This window comes from Megalobrama amblycephala, linkage group LG16, assembly GCF_018812025.1.
Source record: "Megalobrama amblycephala isolate DHTTF-2021 linkage group LG16, ASM1881202v1, whole genome shotgun sequence".
In the NCBI taxonomy this organism is placed as follows: domain Eukaryota; kingdom Metazoa; phylum Chordata; class Actinopteri; order Cypriniformes; family Xenocyprididae; genus Megalobrama; species Megalobrama amblycephala.
This window is the reverse complement of record NC_063059.1, coordinates 27,835,646-27,854,160: the sequence shown is the minus strand read 5'-3', so window position 1 is coordinate 27,854,160 and position 18,515 is coordinate 27,835,646. Positions and strand designations below refer to the sequence as shown.

Genomic DNA, 18,515 nt, shown 5'->3' with positions numbered 1-18,515 from the left:
GTCCCAACCCTGCTTCAACACACATACCTGTAGTTTTCAAACAAATCTGAAGGATTGATTAGCTGGATCAGGAACACTTAATTAAGGCTGAAGCTAAACTCTGCAGGGCTGTGGCTCTCCAGGAACTGAGTTAGACACCCCTGATCTGTAGTATCTCTAGATTTCATATAAAATAAAGTTATAAAGATACTGATATCAAAAGATTTACTTTATCAGTTATTTGTAATCGCAATATAGCTCAAACACACACTAGATGACCATTCTCGAGTTTCTGAAGCTACTCATCCTTATTTGCTTTCCTTATCTTTTCTTCTGCTCCTCTTTTCTGTTTACAAGTTTGTAAATTGAATTGTTTACTTCTGTACACTCTTTTACCATCTGCTGGTTTGAACAAAATTTGTAATTTATTTTTGACCTATGGTGCTCAGCTCATTGCATGATCATAACATGCTTTACTTAATGTATATTATCTACATCAGCTGTGATCAGGGTTAAGATGTCAGTGACACCAGCATTATTTGCTGAGGTTTAGCCTTTGAAACATTCACAGCTCACCTGTCTGTCCTGGAAGATAGATGCGTTTATCAGTCTGGATAAAGGTCAGAGGATGGTAAGGCTTGAACATGACTTTTCTCTCTTCAGTCATCTTGAAAGTCTCTCCCTGAAGTTCGACCTTCATTTTCTGCACTGATTCTGCTTCGACCAGAGGAGCCTGATGAGAAATAATATGTTTTCACAATCTGCCATCACAAAAACTAGATGCATTATGACTAAAATGTAATTTTATATATTCATAATAATGTGCTAATGGCAGACCTTGAAGTTAAAGCAGCGATGAAACTCTTCCTCAGCTTTCTCCTGCAGCAGTAAAGTGCTCTGGTCACCATGAACCAGATGAATGTTCATGACAAGGCTTTCATTGGGATTGAGAAAACTTGCACAGAGTTTGGCCTCAGATCCCGACTCAATCACTGCAGGAAACGTCACCACGAAAGATCTGTCCAGAGACAATGATCATACAATATTGCCAGAGTAGTTAGATAAAACAAGAAATATTAAAAAAAAGTTAAACTGGGAGTGAAAACCAATACCGTTAATTTGCTATTGATCAATTATTGACCTTGAGAAGTGAGAATACAAGATTAATGAATCTTTTCATGTTCATCCAGAACAATATTGCCCTTAAAAATACACTCATTAATTATGAATTATCTTTCACATGCCTTAAGTTGCCTTTTAAATATGGTAATGATATACTAATAATTTATCACACTTCCCAGTCAACGTGTGAGATTATGCGAGGATCACAGTGACATCACAGCATTCTCATATCTTATACTTTAATAGTCACAGTGTAATTAATATGAGTTCATTGAGGATTCAACATATTGAGCAGGTTGAGAAAAGACGATTCAAATATCAGTCACCGGGGGACATTCCTGTTTCTCAAACATGGAAAAATGTGGATACTGTAGGATTTGTTAGCAAACCGTTTGTGCTGTACAGTGGTGTTCTGTTCTCAGTGTGGAACTGTTAACATTATCTGAAATGTTGAATTGTCAATACAACTTAAAAATTTGAGAGAACATCACATAAGCTGATTTAATATTATATTATATAATATTTAATAAATTGCAAATATCCTAACAAAAAATGTTCTATCATTAAATATATAAAAAGTATATTAGTATCATATTTTCACAATACAACTTTTAACACACTTTAAAATAATTGTACTTTAGTATATTTTCTAAAAAATATATTTTAGAAAAATATACTTGAAGTGTAAGTTTAGTTTATTTTTTAAAAGTGTATTTATTTGCACTTTATAAAAATATATTTGAGGTATATTTTAACTGTGTGCCGAAAATGATCATTGTAACAATGCACTGAAAGTATATTTAAAAAATACATTATTTAATATCCTGAAGTTGTAGTGTATCTAAAGTTAAATTTGAGTATATTTTTTAAGTTTACTTATTCATCCTTGGAATTCATTATATTACTTGTGCTTATTTATTTCAGTATGAATGCATTACAAGCCCATTTAGTATATGCAGTGTAGCCTATAATTTCCAAATATGAGTAAATATGTTTAATAAGCTTACACTGGCAGAATCATTTTACAATCGAACACACAAATCTATATTAAACAACACACCAGCAGCTCAAGTAACGTTACATGCGAAAAAAATATGTCGAGTGGTTAAACTTATCGGAATTCAAATGTCTCTTCAACTTGGTCTGTGACCAATCAGATTTTGTTGCTCACTGCCTTCAGCCAAATTGAGCCAATCAGAGCTGCTGACATCACGGTCCTCGTCTGAATCCCCTCGCTCAGTCACTCAGGGGCTTTCAGGTGAATTATATTGTCGCAATGTATAATTTATTTAATAAAACACTGAAAGCGCAATACATCGCTCGATCTTGGGAATTCTGACCAGTTCAATCAAATGACATCGCAGACTGACAGATGGCGACGACAACCGGGAATTTAATGGCCTACGCGATCCTGAAAGAAACTTTGACCTGTGGAGGGCAGTAATACACTTAGCAGCGTCTACACTGCTGGAATTCTAATAGAGGAGAAGAAGAGAGCTAGTTCAAGATGAGCATTTAAGATTAAAACTTATATAATTTTCAATTTTTTTTCAGAAAATGAGCGATGGTTTCACTAGATAAGACCCTTATTTCTCATCTGGGATCGTGTTGAACAATTTGAAGCTACAGTGAAACTAATTCTGACCTTCAACTGTTTGGTGCCCATTGAAGTCCCCTATAAGGAGAAAAATCCTGGAATGTTTTCATCAAAAACTTTCATTTCTTTTTGACTGAAGAAAGAAAGACATGGACATTTTTGATGACATGGGGGTGAGTAAATTATCAGGAAAAATTTATTTAAAAGTGGACTAATCCTTTAATTCATAAAGTGTTGTATGCTTGACTATGACCCGAAAACAACATCGACATGCCATACTGATACAGTTCCCTGCTGCTAATCCTCATTTACTGTTCAGAAATATTATTGGTTCAATATAGGATTCAGACAGACTATTGTAAACGTGAATTGAACATGCTGTCCTTATGACCTTCTATCTTTTGTATATTCTGTTAACAGATGCTGTTCTTCACGAGTTTCTGCGGTCACTGTCTCTGTGTAAGCGGCCATCAGACACAATAATGAGAAGCTCATCAGAAAATGGAATATAATGTGTAATTTGTATTTGTGTATAGAGGGTCACTATTGGTCCGATATTTTTTTTTCTTTAATGAAAAACATGGTAAGTTTTGCTGAATGTATGTCAAGTTTAAATAAAAACCACTGGATTTGTTAATGAAATATGTCTCTTCATTAGTGATGTTGTTACATTTTATTTTATTTAATGGCCTTGAAAACAAATGCATTCAACTTTGGGAAAATGTGTTAAACTGTACTTAAATAGTAGCACAATTATAATACTGTATTGTGTGAGATTATGTAATTCAAAGTACAGTAGTCAACATTTGAAGTGGATCAAAAAAGTTCAGTAAAGTTGTCATAAGAAGAAGATTTTAGGACAACTTTGATTAAAGGTTTTGATCTGCTTCAAATGTTGACTATATTATACAAAGTATAAGTAATAACAAAGTGTATTGTTATTGACTGCAAAGTGTGTATTTTTTAGTATTTGGAATAAGCCAAAGGTACTGAGCATACAGTATATACTATTACCTGTAAAATAATATATTGTACACACTTGTGTGTTCTGAAGACACTCGTAATTATTTTGTTATGTACTTAAATCACATATAAAGTGTACTTATAACACAAATAAAGTATACTTATAACACAAAGTATATTTATAACACAAATAAAATATAACACAAATAAATATACTTATAACACAAATTAAGTACACTTTAATATCACTAATCAAGCATGTAATTAGTCCCTACACAGGCATATACTTAAAGTGTACTAAGTATACTTGAAGTTGTTCCAATTAAAAGTACACTAAATATACTTAAAGTTGTATTTTAATTGTACTTAATTACAACTAAAATATACTTAGTACATAATTAGTTGTTTCAAAATAGCACACTTTAAGTTAACTAATCATTAACACACTTGAAATATACTAATAATTAGTCTTGCTGCAAGTATACTTAGTATACTTTTTTTCACTAGGGGTGCTGGTTATGTTTTCACATAATCATGATCTGAATCACTGAACTCAGGATGTATGAGACACATCCGGGCTGCATTCCACTCCAGTTTTAGACACGCACTCGCGAACTTCCCTAAACACTTCCCCTCGGGGGAATCCCTGCCGCCATTTTGAAGTGCGTTCCACTTCGTGAAGTGGACGAGGGAAGTTTATATGGACAGACCCTCGCTCCCTCAATTTTCGACTTTATATGTACAGGCAGCTCCATAACCCACAATGCAACACGATTATGACATCACCGCATATCATGTTTAATTTACTCCACCACAAACAACTCTATGATATATTAATTATTTTTTTAAACATTTAAAACACTCATATACATATAGAATGCTATATTAAATATTTTTTAAGGGGACAAAATAAATAATAAATCCGCTTATGCATTGAGACATTAAAGGAATCGTTCACCCAAAAATAAAAATTATTCCATAATTCTGCGCACTGTCATCCGCTGGAAGCTAGTTATTTAGTGATCAAGGGCTTAGGATGTTCCAGTTCAGCCCATTGCAAGGGTTCCGCCAGTAGTGGGCACTCGTGCAACGTAAGCAATGACGTACATCCGAGTCAGCGAGACCGAGTGAAGTTAGCGAGGGAAGGGCATTTAAAAACTGGAACGCAGCTCTGGTTCAGTGTGAACAAACTACTCGCACTATTTATATGTTATACTGGGACCAGGGTTGCCAGGTTTTCACAACAAGACACGCCCAATTGCTCCTCGAAACTAGCCCAAAACTAGCCCAATCGCATTTCAGGAGGGTCCCATAGTAAAAAAAATCGCGTTCCGGGGTAAACGGACTACAGCACACCATGGTCGCGGACCAACGTCACCACCACCAAGCTTCCTCAAACTTTATTTAGAAAACAACTTTATTTATAAACATGCGCGCTGATTATGATCTGTGCTGTTATTAATACTTATCCACTTTTTCATGAGAAATGCTGTCCGAAATCGCATACTACATGAGTAGGTACTACATTTGAATTTGAACGTACTTTCCGACCGTTAAAACAGTACGTTCTACCCTAGTGAAAAAAAAGTATACTAAGTATACTTGCAGCAAGACTAATTATTAGTATATTTCAAGTGTGTTAATGATTAGTTCATTTAAAGTGTGCTATTTTGAAACAACTAATTTTGTACTAAGTATATTTAAGTTGAAATTAAGTAGTATTAAAATACAACTTTAAGTATATTTAGTATACTTATGTGTACTAAATTGGAACAACTTCAAGTATACTTAGTACACTTTAAGTATATGTCTGTGTAGGGACTAATTACATGCTTGATTAGTGATATTAAAGTGTACTTAATTTGTGTTATAAGTATACTTTATTTGTGTTAAAAGTATAATTTTTTGTTATAATATATGTTGTATTATAAGTATACTTTATTTCTGTTATAAGTATACTTTTATTTGTGTTATAAGTATACTTTATTTCTGTTATGAGTACACTTTATGTTATAAGTACACTTTATTTGTGATTTAAGTACATTACAAAATAATTACGAGTGTCTTCAGAAAACACAAGCAATATACAATGAATATATTATTTTACAGGTAATAGTATATACTGTATGCGCAGTACCTTTGGCTTATTTCAAATATTAAACATTACACACTTTGCAGTCAATAACAATACACTTTGTTATTACTTATACTTTGTATAATATAGTCAACATTTGAAGCGGATCAAAACCTTTAATCAAAGTTGTCCTAACTTTTTTGATCCACTTCAAATGTTGACTACTGTACTTTGAATTACATAATCTCACACAATACAGTTGTGCAACTATTTAAATACAGTTTAACACATTTTCCCAAAGTTGAATGCATTTGTTTTCAAGGCCATTAAAACAAATAAAATGTAACAACATCACTAATGAAGAGACATATTTCATTGACAAATCCAATAGTTTTTACTTAAACTTAGATTCAGCAAAACTTACCATGTTTTTCATTAAAGAACCCTAACCCTAACCCTCTATACACAAATACAAATTACACATTATATTCCATTTTCTGATGAGCTTCTCATTGTGTCTGATGGCACAATGATGACCGCAGAGACTCGTGAAGAACAGCATCTGTTGACAGAATATACCAAAGATATAAGACAGCATGTTCAACTCTTTATTCACATTTACAATAGTCTGTCTGAATCCTACATTGAACCAATACTATTATTTGAACAGTAAATGAGGATTAGCAGCAGGGAACTGTATCAGAATTACATGTCGATACTGTTTTCGGTACATAGTCAAGCATAAAACACTTTATGAATTAATATCGTACAGAATACGGGCCGATTTGACCAATCATATGAATGTTTTGGTGCTGCATACAAACATGTGCCATAAACAGGCACGTGCACAGGTAGGGCTCAACCTGTGCAGATCACATGCCCTTTTTGTCCTTACACTCCGAAGTGCCCTTTTTTTGGAGGTGTTTTATTTTATTTATTCATTTTCTTCAATAAATCAATGCTATTGGTCACCCTTTAAGCATGTCTGACTGATTTACAAATATATTTAGCCTAATAAAAGGTATTAAAAAGAGCTTGTGACAAAATCGTTTTGGTTCCGCTCAAACTGTCAGTCAAACCTCTTAACTCCGCCCCCTGAGTGCCGCGAACTGAAGTTCCACAGCAGAGCAGCTGAACGTCTTGCAACGGTAAATAAATATCTTGTTGTTTGAATAATTAGGCTACAAGTCGTTGTCTTTACGAAAGAAACACTAGTATGTCTATAAAGTTTCATATTTTATGCATTTGAATCCTGAGACCGGCGGCGGAGAGAGAGAGAGAGAGGGGGCTAGCATTTGCCATCTAAGTTAGTCATAGCCAATAGCATACAAATAGCCTTAAATAGCCTGTGCATACAGTAGTATTACATCTTTTATAAATTGAGATTTTGGCCAAACGTATTTTACAACAGGAAAAACTGAGCGCTCATAACCTATTGATGATGACGTAGTCTAATGTGATGATGTTTTTGCACATTGCACATTTCCACACATATAACTGCATTTGACTTTGACACAAAGCGAGTGATCCTCGTCAGCTAGGTAAAATATATTTCTAAGAAATTTCTTATTTGATTTATGATGGCTATCTGCTGATACACTTAATTCATTAACATTTAATCATATTATATATGGTCACACAGTATGGTTAATGTTTACGATGTTAAGTATTTGCTCGCTAGATATTTTTTTTAATCTTGTATACTACTCCCCGCTTGTCTTCACATGTATAAACATAGAAAAACATGGTTTTACTACAGTAATGTTGTAGTAACTAAAAAATATTACAGAATCATCAGGTCACTGTGCTTCTTTATATTTTATCATGCAGAATGTAGTCTGTGTATTAATGTGTGTTGAGAGGGACATCCCAGTGGATCACATTGAAGTCATAAACGTCTTCAAGCACATGGCTCACAGAAGATTGCTGTTGTAATTAGTTTTAAAGAAGCCCTGCAACCCTGTGTGTGTATATATATATATATATATATATATATATATATATATATATATATATATATATACACACACACACACACACACACACACACACACACACACACATACATACATACTAGGGATGCACCGATCCGATATTCAGATCGGTATCGGCGCCGATACTGCCATTTTTGCCGGATCGGGTATCGGCCGGACGGGACTGATCCAAAATCCGATATTGTGCGTGTACTATTCTGTTGTTGTTAAGCTCTACAAAAGGCACAAACACATTAAAAAGCACCATAAAGTTTCTGTGCACTATATTCCAAGTGTTCTGAAGCCATTCCATAGTTTAATTTGAGGTACAGATGAATATTTTAGTTGTTAAATTAAAGTTCATGTAAAGGCCTCCCTCCGCTGCGGCTGTCAGTCACTCTCCATTCAGCATTCAGACTGCGTGTCGCGTTCAGTTACGACAGTCAACACAATGAAACTCTCTCCAAGATGAATCAATGTTTCTATTATTATACTTAATCAAGATACCGGTAATACAATACGCATCAATATTTCTTCACTTTGTGCTTTTAACTTTTCACTGCGGAGCGCTGCCGCTGCGCGCTGATTCCATGGTGCTTCAAGCACATCATTCTGCACACGGGATACGCATAAAAGCGCTTTGTGCCGCTCATGGGAGCCGTTCATATTATAATATTTTTGCGCAATGAAAGATTGTTTAATAGCATTTTTTTTGTTCTGTCCTATCTATCATATGTTGCTGCATCATTTTAATTTTTATATTTTAATTATAAGACATTTAATAGCTTCTGATTTCGTCCACATTTTCATATGTATTCACAAACGTATAAGATAAACAAATAGGCATAGGCTATGCAATTATTTATATTATGAAAAGAAAGTATTATGAAAAGTTAAAGTCTGCGTCACTTTTCAGTTTTCATCTTACATCTCATCTCAACACTTTTTGAGGATCGTGAGTGAACGTGATCATCTCTTCTTCTTTACTACTTTACAGAAGGAAATAAACATGAATGAAAATCAAAAAATATGTTGAAAGTTGCAGTAGCTTACCGAAATCTGTATCACGTCAGTTCAATCAGTGTTGTAAACAATGTTACGTAGGAAAAGCCATTCATTGACCATAAACTTAGTCAGCAACAACAAAAATAAAAACTATTTAAAACAAAACGGATTAGAAACTTTATGTAAGCATAAGTATTATAATATAATATATAATAAAATGGACAAACTGGGTGTGTGTAATAAGGCATCGTTTTCATTTTATTCTGGAGACTGAACTCGCGCTCTGCTGCCACACAGGAGCACGCTCACCACCTACTGGACAGGGGTGGGAATCACAGTTAAGTTACATCAGCCTCAGTAATCTGTCAAAATGACGGACAGGCTGCAGATTTTTTCCGTCACTGCTAAAAAAAATTCCATCAATGACGGAAAATTCTCGGTTAACCCGACCTTTGAGATTATATATTATATACACGCCACACTACCGCCGGTGACACTCCACGACCGCGGTGGCGCGGTTGTCATGCCGACCGTCACAGCCCTAAGTGAGGCATACAGTTTATTAGGTAATTTAGCGCTTTTCTTATTACTTGAAGATCGGATCGGATCGGTATCGGCCGATACTGAATCCCAGGGATCGGTATCGGAAGTGAAAAAGGCGGATCGGTGCATCCCTAATACATACATACACACATATATATATATATATATATATATATATATATATAAAACTGTCATTAATAGTGAATAAATATAAAGCTTTTGATACTATTATTTTGTGTTATTTATTGGGGTTGGGGGGGGTGCCCTTTTTTAGTTTCGGCACATGCCCCTCAAAAGGTCTGTGCACGGCCCTGGCCATAAACCACCACACAAAAACTCAAAAAGGAGATATCAAGCCGAAATATCGCTCTCCGTTTGTTAAAGAAAATAAAATAAAGTTTGTTAACTGGTAGACTACAACTCACCTCCCAATAGCAGCACTTTTCTCCGGTTCTTTCAGGATCGCGTAGGCCATTAGATTCGCCGGTTGTCGTCGCCATCACGGTCAGTCTGCGATGTCACTTGATTGAACTGGTCAGAATCCCCAAGATTGAGCGATGTATTGCGCTTTCAGTGTTTTATTAAATAAATTATACATTGCGACAATATACTTCACCTGAGTGACTGAACGAGGGGATTCAGACGACGACCGTGACGTCAGCAGCTCTGATTGGCTGAAGGCAGTGAGCAACAAAATCTGATTGGTCACAGACCAAGTTGAAGAGACATTTGAATTCCGTTAAGTTTAACCACTCGACATATTTTTCCGCATTACTTGTGCTGCTGGTGTGTTGTTTAATATAGATTTGTGTGTATGACTGTAAAATGATTCTGCCACTGTAAACTTAATAAACATTTACACATATTTGTAAATTGCATAGGCTACACTGCATATACTAAATGGGCTTGTAATGCATTCATACTGAAATAAATAAGCACAAGTAATATAATGAATTCCAAGGATGAAGAAGTAAACTTAAAAAATATACTCAAATTTAACATTAGATACACTACAACTTCAGGATATTAAATAATGTATTTTTTAAATATACTTTCAGTGCATTGTTACAATGATCATTTTCAGCACACTGTTAAAATATACCTCAAATATATTTTTATAAAGTGCAAATAAATACACTTTTAAAAAATAAACTGAACTTACACTTCAAGTATATTTTTCTAAAATATACTAAAGTACAATTATTTTAAAGTGTGTTAAAAGTTGCATTGTGAAAATATGATACTAATATACTTTTTATATATTTAATGATAGTACATTTTTTGTTAGTATATTTGCAGTGTACTATAGAAAAAGGGAATATATTTAAAATACAATAAAGTATACTTTTTTTTCACTAGGGTATATAGTATGAATATAGGTAGTATGAATGGAATTCGGATGTACTACATCCGCCATGTTAATGTTGTCACGTGTCATGCGTCGTCACAACAGCGCGAACATTTAAAGGGCCTGCTCTACTCCGCTTTCATCAGCAATGTTTTTTATTAATGCTTACCGCTTCCATCAGTGTTTTAACGTCGATTCAATCAACAGCTCAAAGGAGGCGTCGGTCAGCTGCTCGCAGATCAACAGCTTTCTTCAACAGCTTGTTAAATATGTCAAAGTATAATCACCTAACGTATTTAGCTAGGAAATTTTCCCTCAGAATAAAAATACATCTGTTAATATCACGACAGAGGCTGATTTGAAGCAACGAAATTAAATAATTTATTGTTAAAAATAAATGCATATAAAAATACACGAGAAACAAAAGACATGAATCAATAAACAAACTTGAATACATTATATATAAATAAATGTGTAGACAGAGAGGGCGAGAGAAATACACAACACTAAATATTATTTACAATACAAATAAATACAATGATAATAATATACATATTCTAAAAAAAACTACAAACTGTGAGCCCTATAAACTACTGCCGCCTGAATGTTGCTGTCCGTTAAGTTTTCTAATCTCATAACAAGTGAATGTAATGTTATCTCGACCTGTTCGTTAGCTTGATGTGCTGTCAGCAGTGTTGGGCACGTTACTTTAAAAAAGTAATTAGTTATAGTTACTAGTTACTTCTCACAAATAGTAACTTAGTAACTGAGTTACATCATTATAAAAGTAACTAATTACCAGGGAAAGTAACTATTGCGTTACTTAAAAAAAAAAAAAGTCAAATAACTTGAATGCCCCTAATATTAAATATAAGAATAAATTAATCATGATCCGACTCGTGACTCATGATCCGCTCTTGCTTATGAAATTTCTCTTCACTGTACAATACGTGTTGGTAGCCATTAAAGAAAATGTAGTTTCATATTTATGTTTAAATAGTCTTATGTTATGTTTTAAATTCCTTTACTTGATTATGAAAAGTGAAAAGCATGAGACAGAATACATCATAAGATACGCAATCTATCGGGAGACATGGAGTGGGTCAGACATGATTTTAAACACTTCATTAAGTTTTGTAGAAATCCTTTCTTTAAAGTGAATTTCGTTTTGTAAAAATTGTATCTTAATTTTAATCAATGTTTCATCAACCAATTGCCTGGATTTAATAAAAAAGAAGCAAATCTAGCAGACAATATAATAATGGCAGGCGCGGGCGCGATCACTGGCGCGTGAACTGGAGCGCGTCTTATAGGCTAAATGAACCGAAACTCAGCGTATAGGCTGCTTGCCTCGCAGACATGAGAAATATATCTATAGAAAGCATGAAATATCTAAAAACTAAAAGAAATAGGCTACTCTGATTATGTAGCCTAATCCGGATTAAATGTGCATTCTCTCTCTAGGCACGTCCAGTATGCGGAGATGACGAGAGTCAGTATGTCAGCTTCATCTTCACAGCGGACACTGATTCAGAAAACATTACTTTATTAATAAACAATTAAAATGTCTCCTTGCTGTTTTGGTCACATTCATAATTATTACTTTTGCCGGTTCTTTATGGCAAGCTTTATGCGTGCGCTTGGGTGATATAGCCTATATTACGATCATTAGGTTTATTCTCTCCAGTATTTAAGAAATTAAATTAATATAAATGTGATTAGTCAACTAATGGCTTAAATGACTAGTCGACTAGAAAAACTTATTTCACATATTTTCGATCCAGCATGTCATAAAGTGTATTCTGGTTTGAGCTCGCGCTCAGCTCGCATGCTCACAGACACACACAGAGCATCGTTATTATCAATTTAAAATTATATTTGTGTATGACTAACCGCAGCACACACCAGAGAAAAATCTTTGCAGGTCCTGTGGCTGAGAGAGAGCCTACTCGGATGAAAACCGCTTCAGTGAGCTCAATTATAGTAACGCGGCATTTTTTTGCCAGTAACGGTAACGGCGTTGTAACGGGAGAAAAAGTAATTCGTTTGATTACTCGTTACTGAAAAAAGTAACGGCGTTAGTAACGCCGTTTATTTATAACGCCGTTATTCCCATCACTGGCTGTCAGTAATGATGAGTAAACATCTTTTTACAGCCAACTCTTAATCTTCTCATTACATTGTTTAAACTTTCAATAAGTCAGCCGTTTACTTACATTATGTTAAACAAGTGCAATTTAACCACAGTAAACACTGTTTTTCCCTGAGGTACTTAAAGACTTGAATGAGCTGCATATCGCCGCTTTCCGCCATTTTTGAATATGAAGAATCCTCTCCTGTGGCATCACGGGATAGCGCAGCGTCCATCGAATGCCTACTACAGAATTCGGGCGGAAGCAGTAGGTCATCCGGGTACTTCTCGCCTACTGTTTTTCGAATACTATGAATTCGGACATACTACTCGCCTCGCATACTGTTTTTCACATACTATATAGTAGGGAAGTATGCGATTTCGGACGCAGCCTATATGTCCTGTTTTTAATGATGACGTCTAAAGTCCTCGCCAAAGGAAGTAGTCCCTTTTAGCAATTTGTTAGCAACCGCCGATTTTAAGACACAGTAAAAGTTTAAAAAAAACCAGAAGTCCTAAAATGCTAACTTGCTTTCGGGTTTTGTCTACGAAAATGCGTCATCCCTGAGGCACTAGGCGTTTCTCAATGGCTGCATTCCAAGAATGCAGAGAACGGACTTGCGTTCACGTGGAGTCCGGTCTTGCCAGGCGACCTTGAAAGAACGATCTCGGAAGGACGCGAGGACAGAACGCATCATTTGAGAATTTCATTTGAGAACCGTCCCAGCATATTATAAGTGGCTAATGCACAATAAATACAACATAACATCACAAACAATTGTCATAACCTGTTAAAAAAATTCTTTCATGTTATTATAGACATTGTTTTCATATAATTTTATATCTTTTTATTTCACCGCGTGTATTTATGAAAATAAGTAGCCTTTGGCTGTTATGCTTTGTCAATGTTAAGATTATTTTTTATATGCCAATAAAAATACTGCAGGCTTTCTTCAGGTTATCATTTTATTAAAATTAAGCAAAACAAACGGTTTACTTTCACGAGCCGTCACGTATTTGCGAGCTTGTAGCTGGAATCTCACGAGAACTTTAAAGCTTACAGGCTTCCGTACGTCGATCGCCGCAGCGTCTTCTGGGATTTTTAACGGTTCGATTCCCTGAAGTTTGCATTTAATGCATCCTCGATATCAAGAACACATCCGGGTGCTTTCATGCGTCCTCCATTCTTGCGTTCTTTAGTATTGGAACGAATTTCGACGGTTGATGATGACGTAGAGCAAGAACACAAGGGCTGCGTTCCAGTTCGGTTTTTAAAAGCCCTTCCCTCGCTAACTTGCCTCGGTCTCGTTGACTCGGATGTACGTCATTGCTTACGTTGCACGAGTGCCCACTTCTGGCGGAACCTTGCAGTGGGCTGAACTGGAACGTCCTAAGCCCTTGATCACTTGGAATCCGCAATGGAGCTGATTTATTATTTATTTTTTCCCCTTACAAATTTGTTTAATACAGTATCCTATATGTATATATGTGTGTTTTAAATGTTTTAAAAAATAATTAATATATCATAGAATTGTTTGTGGTAGGGTAAATTAAACGCGATATGCGGTGACGTCATAATCGTGTTGCATTGTGGGTTATGGAGCTGCCTGAAGTGTACATGTGAAGTAGACTCGGTTAAAATCGAGGGAGCGAGGGTCTGTCCATGTAAACTTCCCTCGTCCACTTCACGAAGTGGAACGCACTTCAAAATGGCGGCAGGGATTCCCCCGAGGGGAAGTGTTTAGGGAAGTTCGCGAGTGCGTGTCTAAAACTGGAGTGGAACGCAGCCATGGACGCAAGATCGCTGAAGAACGCATATTGAGAAACAGCCAATGTCAAGGAAGGATCCTCGGAAGCCAGAATTTCGAGGATGCTACGTCATCGACATCCGTCGAAGGACTGTTCCAATGTCGAGGATCCTCGGAATTTCAAACAAGGACTGAGTCCTTCGTTCGAAAAATATCCCATATACAGGAAAGGATGCATATGTGTAGCCTTCGCGCTCTTAAATCACCCACAATCCTATGCGCGCAGCTTTGCGATCTTGTTAAAAAAATTTTTTTTAAAAATGTCGGACGTTAGCGGGCAATATGCTTTCAAATGTAAGTATATTTACGTTACCAAAATTTGTTATAACTGTAGTAAATGTCAGATAAATAAAGTTTAACGTTTAAATGCCAGTACGAATTACTACCGTATTGATTATAAATTATACAAATACAAATTACGTTATTGAACCGGACCATCATTTAACAATTGTTAGCTTGGTTGCCGTCACCGGCATTTCTTTTATAAATAACTAGTTAAGTTGTCCAAAGTAATTTAACGTTAATATTATACCATTATACCATTCACAGCGTCATAGCTTTCTCGTCTTTTTTAACAGGGACCAAGGAACAAATGGAGGCGTTTATACGTCTCCGTGTAGAAAACAAGCAGCTGTTTACCGGGGGGAGAGACACCGCGGTGAACGGATATCGGTGAGAAGCAAATTATTTAATGTTCAGATCAGAAGTGATAGCTGTGTAATCATTTTATTTCTCCCGAAAGCGGGAGAAACCTTTTCACTGACGTAATGACGCAATGACGTGCACTTGCTAGTCTATTCCATTTACGTGTTCTCCGAATGCTAAAGAGGAGCCTCGCCTAGCCTTTGAAGGAAGTGACTTGGAAGGACCAGTCCTGCCAAGGAAGTATCCTTGACATTGAGAAACGCCTACTCTCTGAACAGCACGCACGGCACGCGCGACACGCACACACGTCCAGCTACAATAATGTATCATATTAATTTGAAACAGCAACCCAGAATATTTGTCACAAACATTGATTAAAAAAATGATGACAATAATCACATTTAAAAAAATAAACCCGACTTAAATTCTGGATCTTTGGCAGTGAGGGAACCCCCGAACCCCCCCCATTCAATAGGTCTAACTAATTAGATGTTATATAGATGTTAGATGTATTATTGTGACCACATCATGAGTATCCTGGGAGATCGTGGTAAGATCACTGTGAGACCAAATTGTTGACTGGGTTAGAAAGCAAACTAACCTCCCACTGAAACTGTTAAAAACTTACGGTGTTGATGTTTGTCCATTAGCACAGATCAGGAGGAAAGAGAGCAGAAGAAGCTCTTTCCAACAGCAGCAGATATTCAGAGCCATGATGAGGAGCGATCATCCAGGTCATGAGATGAACTGGACCGTTTCTACTCTCATGTAACGTCAGTGATGTTACAATCGTGAACGAATCGTTCTTTTTGAACGAATCTTTTAGGTGAACGAAATGAATCCACAGCAGCGCGGCGTTATTAGCAGCGAGCGTATGCGCAGCTCTTGGGACTGGTTCATCCTGTCAAAGAATGACAAAACCTCGAGCCAATAGCGTTCGAGTATGAGATGTAACGGAGCATGTGATTTGTTGAATTCAGTTTCCGCCATTTTGGGGTGAAAGCGAGTCGGCAGTCACTAGTTTCTATGGCAATATCAGCTGTTTGATAAAACTTAACAAAGGATAAAATACTATCAGTAGTGATCATCAAATCCTTTTAACAGTTTATTTTACAGACTTTGTGTTTAAGTCTTCCACTTTTTCACAAAACCTTTTTGCTCTAGTAACCTAGTCAGTTTGGGTTAAAATTCTTTAAAAGATCTAGTATTAGCATTAAGCTTATAAACACTGAATTAATATGACAATAAATATATGAATATAACAGCTTGATTTTGCAGTAAGGTGACCAGATTTCCGGGGACATTTCCTATGTGAGTGGTCAAAATACCACCAAAATCTCATTTGTTATTATCTATTAATTAAAAAGTTAATATTAATTAATATATTAGTCCATTTTTTTTTTTATTGCTGTGGGTTTCACATTGTACATTAATAAATATGATTTAATTTTATTATTAGGATTTTTGATCTGGTTTTAATACAGTTCACCAAAATAACTAGCCAGTACAAAAAAACTATTAAACTATTACACTATTTTGAAAAATCACATTACAAAATATAATGTGAGATAAATAACACAAATAATATTTACAACATTTATTATTGAATTGAATATTTTAATTTTCACGAGCTGTTTATACTGTACGAAATTAAAACTTTTGTCAAATTTTAATTTTCTGTTAACAGCTTTACTGACATGAAAGGAGCTTTGTTGTGGTATTCATGAGTAAAGTTCATAGGCAACATTATTATTTCCCACTGGAATTTGTAAAATGTTCTGTATACCTCCTCTAGGGGGGTCCGGGGGTATATATATATATATATATATATATATATATATATATTTTTTTTTTTTTTTGTTATAGGCTACTAGTAGCAAAATATTTTTATTATATTTTTATTTTTATTATATTATTATTTATTTTTTTTGGCGCACCAAAAATATTCTCATCGCTTTATAATATTAATATTGAACCACTGTACTCACATGAACCGATTTAAAGGTGCTAAAGAGGTAACTCATAATCTGCAGTTGTTACTCCTGTCTCCTGACAAAAAAACTGCATGTGGCGCCTGTGTAGTGTGGAATGTTACTGGAGCGCGCAGCCGCGCGTCTCTCACATGGATCGTCATGGCAGTGATTGACAAGCCAGAGGGCCAATCGTTTACGCGATGATCGCGTAAACGATTGGCTGATGTTTTTAAGGCCCTACCTCGTGCACAGATGATGGATATTTATTATTATTCCTTTCAGTGCACCTAATAAATAGTCTTTTTATCAGTTAGTAAAGACAGCTTCAAGTAATATTGCAAAAATGTATAAAACAAAACATCCTCTTTAGCACCTTTAACAACATTTACTAGAAGGTTTTGAAACTAATGACATGCATCCTTTCCTTTATATTAAGATTTTGAGGCATTCAGAAGCATGCATTAATACAGTGGTTCTCAACTGGTCCCCAATGGGACCCACATTTTCCCATGGTCATTAAGCCGCAAACCTTTTTTTTTTCCTTTAGGAATTTGACCTAATTCCAAAAATCTATAAAATATTCTATATGGATTTTGGTAAAATGTTAATATAATGACACATGCAAGTAGCTTATGATAATCTAAAGCCACAATATTAACTTTGACAACACATTGTTGAGGTTTCTGACCAACAGCAGTGGCGGAATTTCTTTTGTCACAATATGAGGTAAATATGTATTTAAGTTTATATTAAGGATTTAATGTAAAAAGCTAGATTTTCTAATTAATTTGGTAATGTCTTCTGATTGGCATGCAGTTTTTCTTATATATGTATACACTGATCAGGCATAACATTATGACCACCTTCCTAATATTGCGTTGGTCCCACTTTTGCTGCCAAAACAGCCCTGACCCATCGAGGGATGGACTACATGATTAGACCCCTGAAGGTGTGCTGTGGTATCTGGCACCAAGATGTTAGCAGCAGATCCTTAAGACATCTCACCTTACAACAAATGTGAAAGCAAAATGGCCAAACATAAAAACTAACTTGTAAGTCTATAGCCATATTATCTTTACAAACTTGTTTTTTAGTTCAGTCAGTCTTTTTAATTTATAATTAGCATCAAAAATGGTTGCACAACTGCCCTTAGGTGGTGATGTGCACTATAGATGTAAATCGCCATTAAACAAAAGAAGAAAGAAGTATGCTTCTTCTAGCATCCGTTTCATGGTGACTCCTGGATTCTTTGCTCTGACAGTGTTTTTTAGAACATGTTTTATATATCCTTTTTAACAGATTTCTTCAATAATTTCACTGACTTCTAGAGATTCCTGGTTGAAAAACTTGGCTC

At 35.4% G+C, this 18,515-nt stretch overlaps 1 protein-coding gene across 1 annotated transcript in view; it reads right to left on the bottom strand.

Moving 5' to 3' along the window:
• LOC125249203 (alpha-2-macroglobulin-like) overlaps positions 1-16,084 on the bottom strand; it is a 29,096-nt gene extending 13,012 nt beyond the window's left edge. The window contains exons 1-3 of the mRNA XM_048161436.1: positions 15,817-16,084; positions 817-997; positions 556-712 (exon numbers count right to left, since the gene is read on the bottom strand). Of these exons, the coding sequence (XP_048017393.1) occupies positions 556-712; positions 817-997; positions 15,817-15,902 (424 nt within the window). The 5' untranslated portion in view covers positions 15,903-16,084. The remainder of the gene's footprint in view (positions 1-555; positions 713-816; positions 998-15,816) is intronic.
• Positions 16,085-18,515: the final 2,431 nt, after the last annotated feature.